We start from the raw sequence: 24,173 nt of genomic DNA, 5'->3' as shown, positions 1-24,173 counted from the left end.
GACTTCTGTCCGTTGGTACTGAGTGTACAGTATAAATGCGGTATGCAGATTGTGAGACACCAACAAGATGGGGTCACAAACAGCATCATGTTATATGTACATTAAACATATAATAGTTTCTGAAAAATCACTTACAGACAATGCATCAATAAGAATAATCCATAAGAAAATGTAGAGTGGAGCTTCCAGTTGGCTACGATGAGGTTGATGGGCCCAGATTGGGTCCGTTTAGTGCAATTTCTTTATTTTAATTTGCTTTGACTTGCGAGCCCAAACTTGAGATCCAAGCGCTATATGATGGCAGCAAGCTCAACGCACTTCACAATAAGCAGCAGAGCAGCAGTTTTGCAGAAAGCGAACAATTCTTCAAAAAGGGGGCTTCAAGGTGTTTAAACCCACTCATCCACTACGAGTATCACTAGTGGTTCACAATCTCTCTCGAGTACACCAAAGAATCACTGCTTACGTACAGTTCAGTTGTATTTAAAATAAAGTTCAATACATTAACATTTCAATAGGAAAAGATGATTTGAGAAATGACTGTTTTGTGTTACAAAGGAACAAATTAAACTCAAAGCACCACTGTACCTGAATGCTTTAATTGCACTTGGACAAGCAATTTAAACTCCACAATAGTATATCTTCTTCATCATCCTTTTTGATTGATTTATTTATTTTTATAATCCCCCAGGCATCCAGTCAATACCCCCTCAGGGAGGAAAGCTGGAAATTGCTGGCATGGTTGTTGGCCAGTGGGCTGGGAACAAACCAATACGCAGCAGAGGGGGGTTCAACATGCAGGTGGTTTCAGTCGGAGCTGGGAAAGGGTGAGTCATGAGTTGTTCGCTAGAAAGGCATGATTGCAAGTTATCAAATATGCCTGCAGTTCAGAGATGAAAGGGAAAGAGTCCAGTTTCTCTTTCTAGCGGAGAAGCTGGTAAATTCCACAAAATGCATTTTTAGATCATGTTGCACGTACAGGTCTGTTTATAAAAACTACGTGAGAATGTTCCATATAAAATGATCTCTACGGTGTCATTTGTGACAGAAGCGCGACTATAAATACAGTACCTCCTGGCGATATAGCTGCATCCAAGCCAAACAGCTGTCCAGTATATCTAATCGTACCGCTACACTGCCTTCCAAATTATTATCCAAAGAATATTGTTATCTGATTTTCCTAGTCGACACAAATGACAGTCAGCATAATTTTCAAGTTATCAACTGAACGTTCCAACAATAATTGGAACGTTTTTGAACAAACCTCCCAATGAGCTGTGCGTGTGTGTGTGTGTGTGTGTGTGTGTGTGTGTGTGTGTGTGTGTGTATATGTGTGTATATATATATATATATATATATATATATATATATATATATATATATATACACACACACACACACATTTTATTATTTTTTTTAAATAAAAAATGTAAAATGCATTGTTCCATACAATTATGCACAACAGAGTTTTAAGACATTTAATAGGTTTTAAAAAAACTGAAAATCATCATTAGTTGAATTTGAAGCATTAGGAGGTTATTTACTGAAATAAAAAAACTATTTCATCTTAACGGTCAAGTTACATTTTTGACATAGGTTTTTTTATTTTTGTATTTTTTTTTTTATAGAGTTTCTTGTTGAATTTCTTTGCACGGTGTCAGAATAGCGTCCTAAAGCTGCTGTTTGGATGTGAACTGTCTCCCACCCTCATAAATCCTTTGCAACTGGTTCCCACCCTTATAAATCTTTTGTTTAATGTTAAATATTTTGGCTATTTTAGACCTCCATAGAGTGACTGTCTTACATGGGCTTAGTATAAAAGTGTCAATTTAATTTCAAAACACACCTTGCTTTTGTCATGTGTGTCCCCAGAAAAGGCCCTTCTGACTGCTACTTCTGTTTGACTCAGTTTTGTATCCGCTTTGTCCATATTTGGCTAAGACCGCCCCCTTTTCTCTGATTGGTTGCCTCCGTGTAGAAGACCCGACCCTCACTGAGTACATGTTTGTTATGTTGCTAGCGCTAGGTTTGGAACGGAAAGGGAATGCGGAGATCTTCACTAGTTATGTTGATAAGTTTGAGAAATTCATATGACCTGATTTTAGGCCTCTCGGCAGAAAAAAGTCTGGAACACAGAAATGCCTGGACGATTTTAATTTCTATTTAATCTATCTATTCCTGAGGCACGACAGAGCTAATATAACATCCCAAATACTAGAAAACATTGGTTTTGTAAAATATGGGATCTTTTAAGATGTTTTTTGTTTGAACTACTTTCTGATTTCAGATATGGCCTCCTAATGAATATTTTCAGTTCTTTAAAACCTGTCAAATATCTTGAGATTGTTGTGTGCAATATTTTGGAACTGCGTTTTTTTGTTTTTGTTTGTTAAATGGTATTATCGTTGGAAGGTTTGTTCAAAAACATTCCAATTATGCTCTAACAATTCATAACTTGAAAATTACCCTGACTGTCATTTGTGTCAGCTATTAAGGAAAATCAGAGAAAAATACCATTTGTATAATAACTTGGAAAGCATTGTAGGTGTAAACACGCTTGTTTTATCTGGTACGGCGACTTTAGTAATTTGATATATAGCCGAATGTTGCTGAATTTTTGGCTCAATCGCGGAATCGCCTGACTCAACCTCTAGTCCTGAAGTCTTGTCTGTTTGCTCACCACAGGAGGGGTAAAGATGTCACAGCAAAGCTAAGGGGAGGGAAAAAAGCTACTGCCAACAGAACACAGGTACGGCCACTTTCCTGCTGCCGATATTTGAACATTTGAATCTGGAACATCACGGGAGAACTGAGAAGGAGCTCTCTGCCATTACACCGTCTCCTAACTCCTCCTCTCCCCACAGACATCGTCACCTCCTCCATCCAACAGTCCCCCAAAGCCCTCCGAGGAGGCGGGTTCGGCGCCAGAGGTCGCAACTCGGCAGCTGAATGGCAGCTCGGCAGCCGTGGGACAGCCCTTGGAGCTGGCCCCCCTGGCCCAGCCAATCCAGTGTGCCTTAGCCAGCAGAGACAACCAATCAGAAGGGGTGCAAGCGGAGGCCCCCTGTTGCCTTGACGACTGCCCGTCAGACGGAGCGCTACAAAAGGAGGAGTGACGATGTCCTCTGAGAGAGAGAGAGAGAGAGAGAGAGAGAGAGAGAGAGCGAGAGAGAGAGAGTTATGTGTTTGACTGCTTTTCCCCGTCTTTGTAGCCCCGCCTGCCATCTGTGCACGTGATCACATGGAGCAGGAAGCCGCCGTCGCGAGCTGCTCCGTGTGATGCGTCCAAAACAGTTGGCTGTCACAGCGGCTAAATCCCATTTTTCGTTTTCTCATGTGGTTTTATGTTGTTTTGTTTTTTTAGATTTTCTCCATGAGTCTGTAAGCACCCCACCCCTCCAAAAATAGCCTCCCTCCCGCACACAAACTCAAATAAGCTTAAAAGGTCCGCCCTATCACCACCACCACATAAGCGAGACCCCCACCACCAAAAAAAAAAAAAAACCCACCCCACCCCCCAACACCCCCACCCCCGCTCCCTTCAAGTATGGCTTCCTGTGCAGTTTCTTATGTTGTCTTTTAACGGTCCTGTGGTTCCAAACTCTGCACACAGAGGTTACATTCGCGCTTAACGGTGACAGATTGGATGTGGTTCCCACGGTTATGGCATCTGGGCCTGGTCGCCACGGTCGGTAGCTGTGGTTCTGTGCGGTTTGCGATTGTCATCTCACGTAAGGTTTGAATTACGGGAGCTGAGCGATATTCAGAGCTGAAAAGAGGCGAACCGAATCAAGTGACTCTCGTCTGTACGTTTTGCAAGATAGTCACACTGCTCAAATATTGTTTGCGTTCTTGCTTAGCACGATCTTTATAGATGGATTGACTGCACCATCATTTTAGGATACCTTTTTTAGCTTGACCTATGTAGCGTAGCCTAGCTTTTAGCTGTGCTAAGAACTCCCATGAATTTACGCACCTTAATCCTTAAAGTATGAAAGGTTTTACCCAGCCCCCCTCCACCCCCCCTAAAAGTGCATTATTATATTCTATTCCCACCCTCCTGTCCCTTTCTCCTAAAGCTTTGATTGTACTTCCCAACACAAGCACTTGATGTTGTATTTAAATGTAAAAAGTTTTTTTTAAGACAAAAAAAAGAGAAGCCCCTGATACCAATTAATTGACATTGTGTGGGGTGCGCGTCTAAGTAAATGTTAATGATGACAGAGAACTACATTTAAAGGTAGAGATATATTTGAGAGACATCAGAATGTGTACAGAGTGGTTCCAGACAAAGAGGCACTTTGTTTTTCCAAGATGTAAAACCACACTGGACGGTCCTCTGACAGGTGATCGAGAAGTCAAACACCTTGAGGCACCTTTCGAGAGTTAAAGGCCAAAAAGACAAGACTGCTGCGGCCCAGCAGATAACGGAAGGTTCCTCGCAGACCCTGCAAAGCAGCCTAAAACATTCACTAAAGAACTTTTGAAGGACACCCAGTTCTCCTTTTCTGGGAATTGTCGTCCCTTTCAGAAAAGTCATGTCCAAAGTGTATTTTAATGCGCCTAGCCGACCGCCGATGTAAAAGGGGCGCGCCACCTTAGCCTCAAAGATCCCTCCATCCTCGTGGTGGCGATTGAGGAAGTGCTGTCTTAATGCTAAGAGCAGCGCGCGCCACCGAGCTCTGGCGTGTCACTTATAGACCAACAGAATGCACTTTCCTGCCCTAGAGGAACTCTGCCGAGCAAGGCGAAGGCTTCGTGGGTGGGAACATGTCAGAGTTCCCCTCCCGCACCCCCACGAGTGTCCCGCTCACATCCGGAGACTACGGTAGTGAATTGTTTTCGTTAGAGCACTTATGTTTGTATAGAAGCAGGTGTCCCCCACAGTAGGTTTCTTCTGATAACGGAAATACAAGTTATATATACAGAACAACTGCACGTTTGAAGGCAGTAGACATCTAACCGAGCGCATCGATCGATGTGTGCTCATCACAGACTAAAAGGCAAGTCAACAAGAAAGCACCTTATTTTCATACCATGTTGATGACTTGTGCTCTTTCGCGTGTCGCAAAATTGACATGGATATTGTTTTGAAGGACAAAAACATGACTGTGTGTGAGTGTCAATGTAGTCGCGTCAGACATCCCCCTTGTTACGAACACAACCATTACAGTTGAGACGCCGACGGCCCCCCCCGGCCGGCCACGAGCGCTCGTCACGCCGCCGGGCCGCGCTCGCTGTCGTCTCTTGAACACCAAATGAAAGGAAAATGATCAACTTACAACGCAGAGTGCTGTACGTTGTCATAGGTTAAGAGTAGGTGACCACGTCAATGGACTCAAAACACTCAAGACATCACGAATAGGCTAGAGAATACGGTTCCACTGGCCGAAACGCTTTACAGCGAGACTTCCTGGGAGTCGCGTACTTAACTGCTTTCAACTATTTTGACATTAGGACATGTATTGCAATAGTACATTGTTGGAGGATGGCGTTTCTGCGGCGAGCCAGAGTGTGATCTGGTATATGATGCCCTCTACCGATTTGCTCGCCACTCGTACACACGCAGGCACGCACACACACGCACGCACGCACACACACACACACACACCTTGGACAAATAGAAATTCAGTTGCGTTTGTTACCAGCAGCATTCTCTCTGCTTTCGTGCCGAAGTGATATATTTGTGCAGTTTCAGTTGCCAGTGGAGTGCTTGTCAGTTCATTGGAGATCATTTGGTAACACATTCGACTGACTTTGAATCCCTGCACTCACTTTTGCATGGACACATGAAAAATACATGTTAGAAGTTTCAGGTAGGCACACAGACACGCACGAACACACACGCATATACGTAGATGTTAAACCCTGAGTTACACAGTAGCTAGTATGGATCAAACAGCAACACATGACAATGTAGTATCCCTCTTTTGTCCTCGTCTGTTTTCGTTCGGTAGAGATTTGATTAGTGACCTTTTTTATTTCGTTTTTTATGCTTGTTAACCTGACCACCGCTTCCCCTGCTTTGATTCATTGTCCCCTCCTCTACCGCCACACTTTTCTTTTTCTATGCTCTGCTCTTTATCTTCCACAGTGCACGCACACACACACCACACACACACACACACACACACACATGCATTTTGGTCCCCACGAAGTGACAAGACTACTAAGGACTAAGGTCCCCCCGATTCCATGTCATGAAACAAAAAAACAAAAAACAAAAACGCTGCGTGCGTATCTCCAACTTAAGAAATGTATACATAATATTTTTTACGTGAATATCTTTTGGGGCAGGATACTTTCAGCTCGATAATACAATATTTACCAAGTCTTTAACTCTTTCAAGACACATCTTCACATTGTTTGACAAGATACATCTCGATGACAAAAGTTTTTATTTCCAACTTTGAGCTGGTTTGCCTCACAGCTCGTCAAGGATTGCTTCGTGGGGACCACGCTGTCACGTCTGTTCTAGTTGATACGCTCACACACATACACAATGGTATAATCCTCCATGAATTTCTCTTTCCCCACCACGCCTCCTTGCTTGTCCTGTAGCCCTAGGATCATTTGTATCGGCGGCCGTTTTCTTTTCTCTCGAGGCTGCCCTGCCCCTTAATCAACCCAACTAACAGTAAAGGTTATATTAACGTTAATAATCAGTTTCTGTATGTATCTAGCCAGAGTTTGAAAAAAAAATCTGAAAAAAACTGTTAAATTCAGTTGTGCAAATGTGTTTTTCTTACTATTTTAATGTTATTACATCTAATCCTTCAACCATTGCTTCAGTTAGTACTGAAATACGCTTAGCCAACCTAGAGATTTGAACTGTAATAATTGCGATTTTCCTCACCTTTATATGGCATCTTTAGACAGTTTCACCATTAATGTACGTAAGTAAATATTGCCCGTTATCGATTGAGAGCCATTGTCTGCACTGTTGATTTTCATAATATCCCTGATGATAATTTTGTGGTCAATCTAAGCTGAACTCTGCGCCCTTGCACAAAGCAGCGGAACATCTCACCTGAGAACCAAAGTACACCTAGCATCCCCTTTAACCCCCCCCCCCCCTCCTCCCCACCACCACCAATAGTCTATCCCCCCCTCCCGCGAATGTCGACAGCTTGCCCTGAGTTTATAGACGAGTCAGAATATATATATATGTATAATGACATTGCAGCACATGTGATTTATGTGACAAGACTGAGGCAATGGCGGCTGTAGACCGCGGTTGTCACAGAGATGCAAACAGACAGGGAAGCAGGGAGGAAGTGTGAACAGCGATGCCGAGTGCTTGTTCGCGACTTCCACATTGACTGAATTTAGGCTGTGTGAACCCGCCGCACATGCACGTCAGATCCAGTACGCGGGAAGCAACACCGTTGGATTTAAAAAATACTCACTCGGGTTGGTAGGATCCCTTTTTCTGTCCCCTTGATTTTTCTAATGTTGTTGCCTTAATCCCCACGAGTGCACACCAAAGTGGGCCAGTTTTCCTCGAAAAACACAGCTTACAGATAGATGGCCGTAAATTGAAATGATTATCACGTCCATTTGTTTTAACTCTTCACCCCCTAAGGTGAGCATTTTAGAGTGCAAGCCTCCACTAAAAATCCGGAGGCTGTTTTTGTTTTAATTTGTTTTTAATTTGTAGATTAAGAAGAAAAAAGTTGTTTTACCAATCAGGGAAAGGATTGAGCGTTCCCAAATTCTCAGCTGTTGTTTTGCAAGGAAAACTTGACTGACAAATTGACGCAGGCCGCCCATCACGTTGCCCAAGCTAGTGGGAGTCTCCCAGAAGAGTCCGACCGACAATGTTCGACTTGCTGAAGTCCCGGGGAAGAAAAGTGCTGTGCAGTGTCAGCGTAAAACAGTATTAATGTTGTTAAGTGTGGAAAAGAATCTCCGCTTGCCTTGCTTGTACCTGCTCTGATCAATTTGCGAGATTATCACAGCATTATGTCCAGATTCAATAAAGGTCCCTATCAGTCGGTCTCTACACTGCCACTTCCCTCTCAGCAGCCCTCCTGACGGCGTATTAATAAACCCTGCATCCCCTCCACCCGTACCCCCTCCCCCCAAACCCCCCCAACCCCCCTGCAAAGGTGCTCCATTTGATCAACACGGGCATTTGTTGCCACGTTGTTCAAACATGCCTTCAGCATACACTTCAATACCCAGGACCACCCGCCGAAACTACCTGTGCAGCAAAAAGGGTTCAAATATATCCATGATATTATTGTTATAGAGATATTATCATCATCATCATCATTGCTGTTATAATTATGGTTGGTATCATTTGTCATCATTGTTAGCATTATGGAAGCACCAGACTGTTTGTGGAAAGATGAGAAGGGGGGAAAAAAAAAAGTCTGTGACATTTTTTTTTTGTCTGAGTGTTGGTAGTCTGATCTTACAGATGGAGGGGAGGAGGAATGGTTCAGAAAGAGACAACCATGGCAGTCATGTTTGTACTGGTTGGGAAATGACTTACAGTGCTGAAATAAAATTTATTCTTTTAGTAAAAAAAAAAAAATTGTCCCCAGTGATTTTTTTATTTTTATTTTTTGGGGAAAGGGGGTGGGATTTTGCATTTCATTGTTTTACTCAGTTGTGTGTGTGTGTGTATATATGTATAGATATCTATATATATATATATATATATAGATATATATATATAGATGATCACATTCTGTACTTGGTATTAATGGGGGACTGGTCGATGGAAAGCATTTTAAATGTGCAGAGGTGTCAAAAGTACTTGCACTCTGTACTTTGGTATAGAGGTACCGATACTTTTGCACACAAATAAAAAGTGATTCAACTCCTGAGTAAAAACAAAAAGTACAGAGACGTACCCGAGTAAAAATGTACAATACCAATTTTGATAACTGCACACAAAACTTAAGGCCATGGATGGGGAATATCTTGCTTCTCTGAATCTGTTGCGTACTTCCTCCATGCCACTTGTTTTTTTTTGGGGGGGGGGGGGTTTTGCTTTTTTTCCTGCCTTATAAGACCCCAAGATCTCACATGTGGTTGACATTCTCTCTCAATATTTACGGTTGTGCTCATCATTTTATAACCCCATTCAGAATTCATGAAATATTGGCAATTTTGGGGAAAATATGATTGATTACTAGACGCGGACCATGTCATTATTTTCTTTGTTATATTTTATTTAATGATCGTGCTATTCTGAAATGACAAACCCCGGCACAAATTTTGGAGAGAAAAAAAAGGCAAATCACGGACATTCCATAAAACAATTTTTATTCACTATACCACCCTTCTGGCTTTAAGAAACAATAAAAAACGGATGGCGGGCCGCTAATGCTTAGACTACTCTCTGCACGCAAACAAATATGTAAAGTTACAAAATGAGTTTTAAAAGGCTTACTGTTGATAGATAATTCTAATAATTAGAATTGTGTTGGCCCCTAATACCCATTATGATGGGCTGAGATGGACTTGTTTAAAAAATTAATTCGGGAAGTAGGGTAAAGAAGAAAATAATTAAACAATAACACTGGGTCACCGATTGAGGGCAGAAAACGCACCAAACCATGGCGAATCTACCAGGAACTAAGTAGAAGAAGAACGACAACAACCATGGTGACGTCATTGAGGGAAAAACATTACAACCAGGAAGTTGGAACCCTGATCGACACAACACGGTGATATAAAAATCTTCACTTTTGTTTTTGCACTTTTTTTTTTTTTTTTTTAAATTTTAATCCACAGCTTTTATGACAGTCCGAATGGAGGAAGGTCACAAGACGATTCTTCGGCGCTACAGGATCAATATTGTCACTAGTTTGGAGCCATCAAGCCTCTACGACCGCCTGCTTCAGAAAGGAGTTTTCACTCAAGACATGATCGATAAAATAAAGGTAGGATAGCACTGTAGTTTAAATATTAATTAAAGCTTGTGGCGAAGGATTAAAAAAAAATTGAAGGCAGCTGATCCTCAAAGGTGTGAAAATAAATGTGTTTGTCTACATGAGACCACTGAGAATGGGCTAAGTCCATTTTGTCCTTTTTTTTTTCTTTTTTAGAGAAAATGCATATTTTTCCCAATTTTCCGATGACTATTGGTCTAAATCAAGATTTTGTTCCAAACTGACTTATAGGGGAAAGTACAGCAAAATAGTGATCAGATTTAAGAAATGTTTGGCTCACGATTAATTTAATCATGAGCAAAAAACTAACGATCATTTTAATAATGTCGAAATTGTTTTCAATTAATCGATGAATTGGATGAAAAAAAATTCATTTCCATTCCTTTATTAAAAAACAGGACATTATTTCGAATTGACCTTTGTTGCCGTTACTGGTTTGAACCGTAGCGTTTCAGAAAAAAAGCTGATCAATTGTTTTCAAAAGTAAAAGCAGATGTTTGCTAATGTCTTATTTTGATTTAACACAAATAATCAGTCTGCTCTAAACTATTAATTGAGCATCTAAACTGTTGTCAATTAATTTGATTATCGACTAGTTGTTGATTAGTCGATAAATTGTTGCACCCATAGAATAAACTAAAATCTGAGCATAAACAGAATTTCTGAAAATCAAGTACACAGAATTAATCATTGCCTTATAATTCACCCAAATATAAATTCCTCAGACTTTATTGCAGCCATGAAACTTTTAAGTCAAGATGACAAAAATGGAGTTTGCCCACTCTTTTTCTCAGTGGCTCATAAGTTACTCGTCCAGGGTCTTACCCCGCCCCGCCTCTTGCACGATGTCGGGTGCGATAGACGCCAAGCTCACCCGCGACCCTAACAGGATAAGTCCTATGGGAAAACAGATGACTGGAAGAAAAAAATAAAGATGAGTGTCTATATATTCAAATAAATCAAATCAGCGTCTGTTAACAGTGTTCGGGATCAAGACGGGACCAAGCCAGGCAACTAGCGCGGGACCTGGAGACCCGCGGGAGTCTGGCCTTCCGGCTCTTCTTGGAATGTCTTCGGGATTCAGAGCAGGACACTTTGGCGCAGCTCCTCCAAAGTGGAGCCCCTGCAGGTCAGAGGTCAACCTCCAACCTCCTCATTCAGCCCGTTGTCCGGACTCTCCCACTTTGTAAGTGTGCAATTAGTTACTGTATGTTTATGGTCTTAGCACTTTGTATTCACCTAGATTTATCACATAGGAAACATTTGTTGCTGCGTATTATATTATGCGTGAATTTCTAATAACATAGCGAATTCTTGCTCAAATGATCTCAATTTTGAATAAGATACAGTGGAAAAACTAAGTTTGATGTTAAACACAGACGCAGCACAAGCAGTGCTTATATTGAACATTTGTGAAGCTTTGTGATACTGGTTATAAAAGCTAAATCTATTTGAACATGTTGGAATTTTGATGTTCATTTTTTTGTTTTTCAACACAAAGCTTATTTAATTTAGTTTGCCTAGGACATGACATATTCGTTCATTCATATTCATTTGTCAAATGATATAAAACATTTTGGGCACACCTTATATTGCATCCAATGCTGGTTTATTAGAATGAGTAACAATTCAAGCATTCTGAAACTTAACATGTTTAAAAACCACTTCAACGTGTTTCCTGTGCAGCCTCAGCGGTGGATTTCCAGAAGCAATTAAAGGCTGCCCCCATTCAGCCAATGCAGACTCCCGCTCCATGTAAGCTCCTCTATGTGTGACGGCTCTGGAGTTTGCGATTGGCTTCTTAACCGAGCATGTGTGGGATACTTTTGCCACAGCGCCGGATTCGGAAAACCTCCGGGCTCAGACGCAAGTCAGAACCCGCGTGCAAGGCAGGACACGGCGAGACAGCCTTCAAGTAAGCTACAATCTACAATAATTTAGTTTCAATACATCTTGGATGTTGCGCATTAGATTGTGTGGGTGTAGGTCATATTTCTGTCAAGTGTCTGGTAAATTTCCATTAGAATTTAAGATGTGGGATTTTGGAAAAAATCTTCAAATTGGAAACTTGCCATGAGAATTATCTGGGCAAATTACTGGAAAGGTATCATACTCAAGCAGAAATATTAGATCTTTTTTGTTGTTGTTGTTGTTGTTATAAGCAGACAGCCATTCAAAATTGACCAAGCGACGGGCGTACGTTGGGGCACTCATAAGTCAAGGTACGACAGTGCTTGCATGAAATCGGGTTGTTTTAGTCAGGGTGCTGCTAAAAAGTTCTCCACAACTATATTTTATCGAGCCAACCTTAAACTTTATAAATCACTGGTCTGTTCCCATTACTACCCATGGAAAGTTTCCAACTTTGGAAATGTGATCAGCTGGCGTACACCCATTGATGTCAGGCTGACGTCATTTCCTTTTTGCACGCCAGAGCTACAAAATGGATGCCAGCCCGCGCGGACATTGCCTCATTATCAACAACGTGGATTTTGAGCCACAAAGCGAACTGAGTAATCGCACGGGGTCCAACGTCGACTGCGACCGGTTGGAGAGACGATTCAAAGCGCTCCACTTTCTTGTGGAAGTGAGGACAAACCTCAAACAACGAGTAAGAATCCTGTTTTGCTCTTGCTTGACGCTGAAGTCGCGGGTGCGATGCTAACAGTTCTCCCCACGTTGCAGAGGATCAAACACGAGCTGTCTGATTTATCGGAGAAGGACCATTCTCCGTACGACTGCTGCGTGGTCATCATTCTGTCTCATGGGACGGAGGCAAGATGCTTTCGTATTCATAAGATGTTCACCTCATCAAATAATGTGACGCTAGCCTCTTCAGTTATTAATCACTTAGGTTATGTTATGGCTACTGTATATACAGTATTTTGCACTGCTAGGGTACCACTGTTCAGTTACATTATTTTAAGTACAGTGGAACCTTATTAAAGCAAACCCCAATATAACAGATATCGGCTAAAACAAAAATGTGTCCAAAAATAGTTTCCATTTGGCACTTAAACTGCCGTTGACAAAGTCTGTTAGTTCCATGTTAGTTTGCCCCCCCCCCCAATCCCTTAATTGCCATCCCTTTACTCAAAAGCAGCACATTTCTAATTGACAGTGCAGAAAATACACAAACATAAATTGGTTATGCTTCAGTTACTGGTTTGGTCCATAGCGTCCGTCAGAAAATAGGCAAAAACCATTGCCTTGATCATTGTTTTTCAAAGTAAAACACGATTTTTTTCAAATTTCTTAATTTTATGAAACACAAAGTTAACCAGTCTGCTTCCATGGAGGACGACACATCGGTGCGTATCGTATCGGAGAATTTTCACGAGTACCGCTACTGTGTAGAGAGAGGTACAGCATCAGCACCCGATATTCCTATTGGTCGGGCTGACAAACAACAATGTCGTATAATACTGCTGGAGTGAGTTCATAGTGGGCGTTTCATTTATAACTAATGCAATAATACAGAAGTAGATGGCCCACAATCCAATCTTGCTTGGGGCCTAATGGAAGGGAGGGCCGGCATACTTTTTGTGAAAATACAGTGGATGTACTGCTGCTCAGTCTCTTCTGTTGTGCCTTTTTACATCTGGTTGACTGAATGCCGCCCAAATGAGTCCTTTAAATCTCACGTAAGATGCCTTTATTGCAGGTGAGTCACAACCGTTTCCCCGGTGCCGTTTATGGAGTGGACGGGCAGTATGTTCCAGTGCAGTACATCACAAACTACCTCAACGGGAAACACTGTCCCACCCTGCAGGGGAAACCCAAGCTTTTCTTCATCCAGGCTTGTGGAGGAGGTAACTAACAGTGAATGCTGGCCTGTTTGACAGCAGTCAATGGTAGTCTGATGAATCATTTGTTTCCGTCATTGAGGTGAAAGAGACCGAGGCTTCGAGGTGCCGTCTGACGAGGAGGAACCGCCCAGAGGAGGAGCCGATGACCAGACGGACGCCATCCCCGCGTCCTCCAGCAGCGACTCACTGAGCACGTCTGATGAGCCCGACGCCGGCGCCACGCTGCCCACGCCCAGTGATATTCTCGTGTCCTACTCTACTTTTCCGGGTACACTCCATTACATAGTTCCGAGTGATCAGAAATTGAGTGTAGCTGTTCCAGGCCACTTGGGGGCAGTAGTGCACCTCGAGGGCAGCTATTTTATCCCCACCACAGAGGTTCTAGTTTCATCTGTGTTCGGCCTCTATTTAAAAACATACTTAGATGTTCATATATATAAATGTTCATATATAATTTGAGATTCCCCTCCTAATGTTTTTATGACTGATTAACACCACACAGGCTACGTGTCCTGGAGGGACACTAAGTCAGGCTCCTGGTACATCGAGACGCTGGACCGCATCCTCGAGGAAAATGCTGCCACTGATGATTTGGTCACAATGTTAATGATGGTGAGCTCCTCCTCACAATGCAGGAGTAGCCATGTTTTTTTTAATTTTTTATTTATTGTTTTTTTTTGTTTTTGTTTTAAGTGAAGTCATTATTATATTATTCATGAACTATTTTTTTGTATTGTCTCTCTTTGTAGGTCAATCTCGAAGTCTCCCAGAACTCTGCAAAAGGCATCTACAAGCAAATGCCAGGTTCCTTTAACTTCCTCCGCAAACTGCTTTACTTTCAAACCTCAACACTGGGAGAAAATTCCGCTAAACAAAAGTAAATATGCGCAAATTTTTACCCCCCCCCCCAAAAAAATATATAATAACGGTAATTCCCTGAGAATTTTTTTTCATATTTTGAAATAAAACATGAATAATTGAACATGTATTTTGTGTATTTCAACGATAGATGGCAGTAATTCCTTGGTTTATACTATAAATTTGTAAATTAAGTTTGTGAGATTATATATTTTTTTGCATCATTTGTACTGTGCTGTTTAGATTTGATATTTGTTTTTATTTTTCAGTACTTTTTGTAGACGGTGTAATTATTACAGCATAAAAATGTGGTTCGGGGTAGTCTTTCGAAACTACTTTCAGTGCGATGCCAGTATTTTTAAAATCACATCCCCACAAAAACAAGTGCTTTTTATGTGAACACAGTTTTATGGTTTAAAACCAAACTGATGGAGAATAATTTTGTTGCTTTTTTTATTTGGTTTGACATTTTTCAAAAGAGAAACTGTAAAATGATAACTGACTAATGCTGTTCATTGATTGTAAGCACAAAAAGACATTCAGATAATAAATGTATGCTTTGTTCACAACCGTGTAAGCTCACTGGTTTACTCTGCAAACAAAAGAACCAGTGCGACAAAGTCAAGGTCAGATCACATTTAAGTGTCGCTAAACAAGTGTTCCGAGACCTTCGCTTACAGGTAAACTTGTGAGGAATCTGTAGATGCCAAGTTGGGACTCACACAGCCCTGTGTTGACTCTTACCTAGTTACAAAAAAACTCTTCATTCAAAACAATGAGGAACTGGAGCACTGCTGGTATCCTTGTATCCCCTGGTGCCCTTGAAAGGGTTCAATTTTTTGGGAAAAAATTCCAGATCCTGGCACTCAGTTGGATAACTTTAATTTATTAGGGCTCAGCGATTAAAAAAACACATAACGGCCCACTGGCGTTCATCGGGGTTTTGGCAACAAACAATGCCGTGCAAATATAATTATAGTGCCATTGAAAACAAGTGTGTCCCTCAGGTGTGGGCTTGACGATTGCACAATTTCTGTCAGCCACTGGGGGCAGCAGTTAAAATAACGTCCATCATCATCACAGTCAGTAGCAGTTAAAACAAGGCAAAAAGATCTTCAACAAGACAAAAAAAAAAAAATGTTCTAAACATTGGAAAATTTAGTAGCCTGTGCCACCGATATGCATTTATTCCCCTTGAAAACTATTTGCTAAAATAAATCGTCAATATATTAGTGGCACGTATCATAATTCCTGGCAAGGGACTACGGACAGCAACATAAAAACAAATGACAATGTTTTCTTTGCACGCAGTGATAAAACATTTCTCTAACTTGAAGTAAGCAGAAAAGCACAACACATGATAACTTATTTACATTTTCCCATCATTTCCCTCCTGTTTATCATGTTTTTGCTTATGTTTCACATCACTTATTTAGCAGCCGCTTCTTCTGATTTTTGGCTGTAAGATCATTATCATGAACACAAGACATGAAATGCTTTATTTGATCTCCTCAGTTGAATCAAACAATGTCCGATCTCCATTTCTTTATTGTCATCGTCATCAGAACTATCCTGGTTCTGTTTTGTTAGAAGGGGGTACATTTGTTCTGCACGATTGCTCATAGGTTGGATTGCGGTGGTGATTAATCTATTCAGAAGTGCTCGTAAACATGGAATACAGCAACATCCACACAATGTCAGCATTGCAGCAAATACTGCTATTGATATTAAAAGTGATGAGACCAACATCTTATACTTGCCAAACACTTTCATCCATTCGTTCCACTTGGATGTCCACGCCAGAATGCTCTTTCATCTTGCGGTTGAGGGTGCGCAGGCCATCAATGGCCCTGGTCAAGCTGCCATCTGCAGCAGTGTGTACAGCACAGTTCTCCAAACATGGCACACACATCTCCTCTGGCCGCAAGCAACATATCTAGTGCAATTCTGTTCTGAAATGACATTAAGATGTGGCAGCCAGTTGTTCATGTACGGCTTCAAAACCGTCTTGTGTCCAATTTCCTAACGCTGTACATTGTAGTGGATGTAGTTTATTCGGTCTACGTTTTTATTGGTTGTTCACCACCAACAGATTGTAGATTCAAACCCTGATGTTACTTGATCTACTAAATTGTATTCATCAGGTACCCCTCTTGGAATTACAATTGCATCTATGTAAGTTGGATCTGCCTGGGAGAAGGTTTAGATATATGTTTCAGCAGAAGGTACCTCTGGCCTTGGGTGTTATCAGAAAAGGGAGTCATCCTAAGAACATCATTCTTCAGTAATCAAACTTGAGTGCTATAAAGGAAAAAAAAAAAAGGGAGTCATCCTAAAATGTGGGCACCCCTCTCTCTGGCCTTGGATGTTTTGGAAATGGAACTTATTTGTTAAAGAAAGGAGTACAAATAGAACAATCCAACAATGTTTACATAGTAGTACTACTCTTGAGACAGGCCAAAAACCTCCCCATATATTGATTTGAGGAGGGAAAAAGAGAAAAAACACTGTATATTCTTCATCAATAATTCCTCCATCTGGACACGACGTCGTCTTTTTGTGAGCAGAACTTCAGGAAGTAGGAGCTCCTTCGGAGGTCATCAACATCTGTGATTCCGGCTGGACCATATACATTCATCCATCTTGACACACAGTCTCCTCGTACATGGAATAATACAGCATCCGAAAAGCAATAACAAAGTAACAGCAGTAATGTTAGATATATTGTAGAAGTTATCATTTATTTGCTTAGCTTGCATTAGTATTATGGACAATGTTTAGAAAGAAAGATGTCTCGCCTTCAAGAAGATGACTCAGCAGGAATCATCTGAGAGAAGGACGTGGCAGGTGCCATGTTTTCACCTTGAAACCCTACCCTTAGTGTGTTGTGTCTTGTAGCTTAGTACGTTATGTCTTGTAAACTTAGAAACCTCCCTATTTTCAAATAAATGCAGGAGCGACGGGAGAGATTGTTCAGAGCGTGTTGAGAGGCTGTAATCTGAACAATCTCCCATGCGCCCTCCTCATGAGAAAAAGAAACCAGCGTCTTCATTCCTTTTGTGTCTATCTTTTATAATGTTGGGCAAGATAAATCCAACAGTAAATTGGTCCTTCGAGCCGGATGTCAACACACCCGAGGATTCCAGTTGTGGAGCCGACACCCAGTTAAGAGACCGTGGCCACGGCAATTGAGACCCTTTCCGGGACTGGTCTTCGTACTCCTCAACTGGGATCTGAAGGTTGACGACAATCCACAGGATTGAAGACGACTGGTGAGTTAAATTTTGTAATTTTTTTTAAAGAGTGAATGTATCGCGCGACAAAGAAGTCTGCGGCGAAATAAACCTTGTGTAATACTAGTCACTGGCAAGTAAATGGACGGCGGAGTCCTACAAATTCCGCATGGACGGCGGAGTCCTACAAATTCCGCATGGACGGCGGAGTCCTATACGTGCTAAAATTCCGTGTTAAAATAAAAAAAAAAAATTAAAAAATAAAGGACGGCGGAGTCCTAGACGTACTTAAAATTCCGTGCCTTTGTGTTTCCGTGTTTCCATGTTTTCGTGTGTTTGTTAAAACGTTACTAATTTCGTGTGTGTGTGTGTAAAAGTATGGATGTAAGAGACTGGATTGTAAGTGACAACTGAGTTTGGAAGCAGAGGCAAGAATCCTCCGCCCCATTTGGGGTAGAAGGTTGAGGTTTACCATAACTCAGACATTCATTGTCACCCAGTCATTGTTTGAATAAAGTCAGTATTAGGTCACTCTAGGTGCGAATAAACTGACTTCCAAATTCACAAAAATGGGAAACAATAACAATAAAACGAATCCAACAGAAAGCCTGACGTGTAAAGACTGGCAATGTGTACAACTTCAAAACCCTTCCAAAATAAAACATTTAAACACGCGGATAACCAAATACGGTTTCGCTGGCTAGCTAAATTCGCAAAAATTAGTTCAACTTCGAAACAAAATAGAGGGTCGACACAAAAAATAATATATCACAAATGGAAAAAGATGGATTTGACGACTTACTTTTTGGCTAAACATGGCGTCTAAAAGAGAAAAAGGATAGGAGAAAAAGAAATGCTATTGAGGCAAAGAGGGAGATAATTTTAGAGGACGCAGCAGAGTAAGATATGGTCGAAAATGTTATGATAATACCATCTGTTGGTGCTGTGGAGATAAAGGCCACATCGCACGTAACTGCCCTAAGAAAAATAACAGAGAATATGGACAAACAACCGCATGACTAAGCCAACCTGATTCCCAACTCAACAAATCCTCTTGTTTAATTATTACAGAGAATGAGGAAGTGGATTTCAATTTACAGGACATTCTGAGTTTGGACACAAAAAAAAAAAAAAAAAAAAAAAAAAAACCTGAAATAACCTTGTCAATAAATGGGAAAGAAATGAAATTTCCTTGCGATACAAAAGCATGTAGGAAAAGATCCCAGGTTCCAAACTATCGGGACATAAGGCAATAGTTAAATCTGCAAATACGCAAATTACTTTTGCCATGGAACTTGAACTTGAGCCTGTGTGGATTAGAGAGAGTTCGCCCTCAGGGGAGAACTTGTAAAATGCCAATTTTCAAAGTCCCGGAGTGCCCTGTGAATTTGTTGGGAAGAGATGGCTTATTCCAACTAGGACTTATACTCATTCCATCTTCAAATAAAAATATTGTAGTGAAACGAAAACATGAATTAAAAAGAGACAACCTCTATATGACACTAGAAAACAGAGAGAGTACATTCTATTATACAATCGATATCCCAGACAAACCACCGTTAAACATGGGAGAGGCCCTGTTGTCTGCAGCCTTGCAGCTTATCACACAAATAGAAGATAAAAAAAAAAAACAATGATGAGCTGCATATAACACTGTGGTACAAAAACACGCCAATGCAAGACCCAGTATATGAAAACAAGTTACGATATGCGACACCTGATAAAATTATTGTAGATTATCTGTACTCAGACAATGAAGCAAAAGTCGCGGCAGGAATTATTTTACCGGACAAATTAAAGGAACTGTATAAAAATACAAGTGTCCCACGTATTTCATTGTGCAAAGATTATGGGTCACAATGGAAACATGTGGGAACATTACTGAAACAAGGATAGGAGACAAATGATTGGCGACAAATAGAAAACAAACTGGAATACAGTGCGTCAACTGGTCTAATCAGGAATGCGATGTTTTGGACAACGCAGGCTGATGAAGGGAGACGCATGCATCCTGTATGATTGGACCAAATGATCCTCACTGAAATTGATGAAGAAATATTGACATAAGCAATGCTTTCGTTTCCATACCAATAGAAAAGAACAGTCAAATTTGGTTTGCATTTAAATTTGAGGGAGAAAATATATATTTACTAGATTACCACAAGGTTACTGTGAAAGTCCAACCATTTATTCACAAGTAATAATAACAAGCATGTCCAAATTCACTCCCCCAGGAGGGAGCGACATGCAAAGATTCATTAGCCTTACTGCGTCATCTAGCAGAGGAGGGACATAAAGTTAACAAAAATAAATTGCAATGGTGTAAAAAACAAGTCAAATATCTAGGACATATTCTAAGTGTGGGAGGAAGGACTATATTAGAAGACAGAAAAGCTACAGTTTTAAAAAACCCTAAACCACAAACAAAGAAACATATGATGTCATTTTTAGGTCTGACAAATTAAGGGAGAGCATGGATTCAAAACTATGCAGAAATTATTGCACCATTGTCAAAATTGATGTATGAAGCAAACCTTAAAATGACATCACCTGTTCTATGGAATACAGAGGCGGAAAAGACCTTCTGTGACATTAAACAACATTTGGTGTCCAGTGCTGCGCTCGGCCTTCCAAATTTAATGATAAAACATTCATTCAAATGGTAGATTGTAAAAGCTATGACATGACCTCCGTACTTACACAACAACACGGGGATATGCCAAGACTATGGGCTTATTTTTTGACTAAATTGGACAACGTGACGTGTGCATTACTGCATTGTGTCGGAGCAGTTGTGGCAGCTTCGATGGCAATAGAGAGCAGTTCCACGATTGTGTTATTTCATCCATTAACTCTTAAGGTCCCACATACAGTGTCTGCTCTCCTATTGCAAACCAATATGGCGTTTTTATCACCTGCAAGACATTTGTCTTGCATGGCCATCTTGCTGTCACAACCACATTTGACCGTTGAGCGATGCACAACCTTAAATCCGGCCACGCTAACACCCTTACCTGATGAAGGCACGCAGCATGATTGTCAGGAATTGGCCGAACAAACTGCTGAATTAGTAGCATTAACCGAGGCATGCAAACTAAAAATAAATAAAGATGGTACAATCTATACTGATAGCCAGTATGAGGGTTCCACAACAAGAACGCAATTCAAAGTGCAAAACTACAAAATGAAATTTACATTAGCAAAGAGAGAAAAAAAAAAAAAAAAAACTATTCAAATGGGCTGCTATATTGAGCCATGCTGTGTCACATGTCTCAACAGGAGGGATGGTAAGACAGATAAATCAATATTATACAACTTATGGTTTTAATTCCTATCAAAATAATAATAATAATAATAATTTGTAGAGGATGTATGATTTGTGCTAGGTATAATCCACAAGGCAATTTGAGGCCCAGGAGAGGAATATTGAATTAAACCAAAGTGAAGGAAAAAAGTATTGTTTGGTTATCATAGATGCATTTTCTAAATGGATCGAATTATTCTCAACAAAATCACCTGATGCTCTGACGGTGGCAAAAGCACTATGTAAAGACATCATTCCAAGATATGGCATACCTGAAACCATTTACAGCGATAATGGGACTCATTTTGTAAATCAAATAATCAATAAAATAGGAACCATGTTCCACATCCATTTGAAAAACCATTGTGCTTACCACCACCCTCAGAGTGCAGGTCGAGTGGAAAGAATGAATGGGACAATAAAAAATAGCAGAAAGAAACACGTGGGTTCATTTAACACACTGTAAAAGAGTCATTTCAGCTGAGTACTCAAATAGGGAAGGTGAGCAAAAGTCTGATAACGGAGCGGGAGCAGATGTGTAGATTCTGAAAACGCTTGCTGGTCAGTGAAGAAAAAAGACACCAACCCGTTTAGTGAGAACTCAGCAGAATGGCACACCCGCGTTGGTTACGAGATTCGATGAGTTGTTACGTAGCAACTTTGGTTACTATAGTGTTGATTTTGTTTTGTGGTACATGGGGCGTCCCACCCTAAATGATACAACGCATTTTTTAGATAGGAAATCACCTACCAACTGGACCAATATGACCAACCCAATAATAAAAAATTTGGAATCATTAACTCGTATCAAAAGGAGTACAGTTGATGATCAGAAATGTGGGCATGACCTCCAAATGCGGCAAAACTGTTAAATATTTTGTGCCCCCCAAAATCAAGATACTTTAATCATAATTCCATATGCGGCTCTCACCAATGATGCTCAAGAGAATAAGCAGAATTGGGGATTGGTGAAACAGGTTATGATTGGTCCAGTTGGTCACAAAAAATAGCAAAAGAATATAGAAAGAAGTTTAACATAAGCAAAACGGCCCATAGTTTAATATTGAAATACAAATCAAGTCACCCAGTGTGTTTGATGATGAGTTTGTGGGCATATTCTGGCGGAAAAGATCCCCACTTCCGAGTAGCATTGTGTTATGGCAACCGTGTTGAACCAGAAATGCCATTAAAAAACGTCAAAGAAAAGTGAACACATTTTAATGGTTAATAACATAACTACTTATGATTGGTTCCTTGTAGTCACAGGAGTTTCGGGACAAAATTCTTTTCTAGTAGCACCGAATAATTTCACTTGTATAAACATGATTAGTAAAGGAAAAAAAAAAATAGGACCACTTAACGACACACGGTGTAAAGTAACCTTAAAAGTCGGACCAAAATTTATGCCAGTATCACGGAGCGGCAGCTGGTGGTGGTCCGGAGATGATAGACTGTTTGATAGATTACCTAAAGATCTGGATTGTGAACTATTATCACTTTGATATTGCATGTGTCAGTACACCCTATGCCTGTTCAAGATTTAATGGAAAGGGCACCAATGTTTTTGTCCAATCTAGAACATAGACAAAAAATAGATTTATCCTGGCAGAGGCAAAATTATCCAACATAAAATATACATCAACGCCATAGGTGTTCCTCGTGGGGTTCCTAATCAATACAAATTAGCTGACCAAGTTGCAGGAGGATTTGAGTACTTCATATGCTGGTGGTGTACGATTAATAAAAATGTCGATGGGATAAACTATATCCACTTCAATGTACAGAGATTAGGAAATTGGACTCAGAGTGGGTTGGAAGCTGTGCATGAGCAGTTCAAGAACATTCCAAAACCGCATAGCTGTCGACATGCTCCTCGCAAGTGAGGGAGGTGTTTGCGGTATGTTTGGAGAACAAACAATACTGCTTCAGATGGCAGCTTGACCAGAGCCATCGATGGTCTACGGACCCTCAATCAACACTCCTTGTGGGACAGCTGGATGGACGTTTTTGGTAAATATAAAACCCTAATTTCACCAATATTAATATCAATTGCTGTTTTTGCATCCATTCTGACATTTTGTGGATGTTTTTGTATCCCATGCATTCGGGCTTTAATCAGTAAATTAATCACCACAGCCATAACCCCCATGGAGAACCGTATGGAGCTGATGTATCCATTACTGTTTGATGATAAAGATAATGATGATGATGATGATTTTGCTTTAACTGATTTGTTTCCTGATTCAGATGATTACGATGTTTAAACTACAAAATTTATGTATGACAAATTTACTCTGAGTGTAAATGTATTTGTTTCATAAAAATGATTCTACAGTTAAAAAATCGAAATGAAGTGACTGTAAGATGATATGAGAATTTGTGCAAATACATGATAAACAGGAGGGAAATGTTGGATATATTGTAGAAGTTATCATTTATTTGCTTAGCTTGCATTAGTATTATGGACAATGTTTAGAAAGAAAGATGTCTCGCCTTCAAGAAGATGACTCAGCAGGAATCATCTGAGAGAAGGACGTGGCCGGGACGTGGCAGGTGCCATGTTTTCACCTTGAAACCCTACCCTTAGTGTGTTGTGTCTTGTAGCTTAGTACGTTATGTCTTGTAAACTTAGAAACCTCCCTATTTTCAAATAAATGCAGGAGCGACGGGAGAGATTGTTCAGAGCGTGTTGAGAGGCTGTAATCTGAACAATCTCCCATGCGCCCTCCTCATGAGAAAAAGAAACCAGCGTCTTCATTCCTTTTGTGTCTATTTTTTATAATGTTGGGCAAGATAAATCCAACAAGTAACAATCATGTCGAGGGCCATGCGGTATAATGTCTTTACATAACATCTTCACTACTGTTAGTGCGTCGGAATGTTTTGTGGGGAACAGCTCTATCCGTTTAGAGAATGCATCAACGATGGCCAAACAATACTTTTTCCCTTCACTTTGGTTTAATTCATTTGAAAAGGGTATTGAGGTGCAGGAAATTTACCTCTCAAATTGCCTTGTGGATTATGCCTAGCACAAATCATACATGCTCTACAAAGCTCTACT

General features: G+C 40.6%; 2 protein-coding genes across 2 annotated transcripts in view; both read left to right on the top strand.

Annotated features, from left to right (window-relative positions):
- fam120c (family with sequence similarity 120 member C) overlaps nucleotides 1-8,501 on the top strand; it is a 32,526-nt gene extending 24,025 nt beyond the window's left edge. Inside the window, 3 exon segments of the mRNA XM_061673516.1 lie at nucleotides 692-827; nucleotides 2,686-2,749; nucleotides 2,865-8,501. Coding sequence (XP_061529500.1) covers nucleotides 692-827; nucleotides 2,686-2,749; nucleotides 2,865-3,116 — 452 coding nt within the window. The 3' untranslated portion in view covers nucleotides 3,117-8,501.
- Nucleotides 8,502-9,628: 1,127 nt separating this feature from the next.
- Nucleotides 9,629-15,231, top strand: casp9 (caspase 9, apoptosis-related cysteine peptidase). The gene is made up of 11 exons (XM_061668857.1): nucleotides 9,629-9,683; nucleotides 9,763-9,899; nucleotides 10,890-11,094; nucleotides 11,595-11,663; nucleotides 11,744-11,823; nucleotides 12,343-12,519; nucleotides 12,594-12,683; nucleotides 13,573-13,720; nucleotides 13,797-13,985; nucleotides 14,220-14,329; nucleotides 14,467-15,231. Exons 2-11 carry the CDS (start codon nucleotides 9,768-9,770, stop codon nucleotides 14,596-14,598), a joined length of 1,332 nt encoding a protein of 443 aa, XP_061524841.1. The 5' UTR covers nucleotides 9,629-9,683; nucleotides 9,763-9,767; the 3' UTR covers nucleotides 14,599-15,231.
- Nucleotides 15,232-24,173: the final 8,942 nt, after the last annotated feature.

This window comes from Phycodurus eques, chromosome 1 (genome assembly GCF_024500275.1).
Source record: "Phycodurus eques isolate BA_2022a chromosome 1, UOR_Pequ_1.1, whole genome shotgun sequence".
Taxonomy (NCBI): Eukaryota; Metazoa; Chordata; class Actinopteri; order Syngnathiformes; family Syngnathidae; genus Phycodurus; species Phycodurus eques.
Note: the sequence above shows the minus strand (reverse complement) of the source record. Positions and strands in the feature narration are given on the sequence as shown.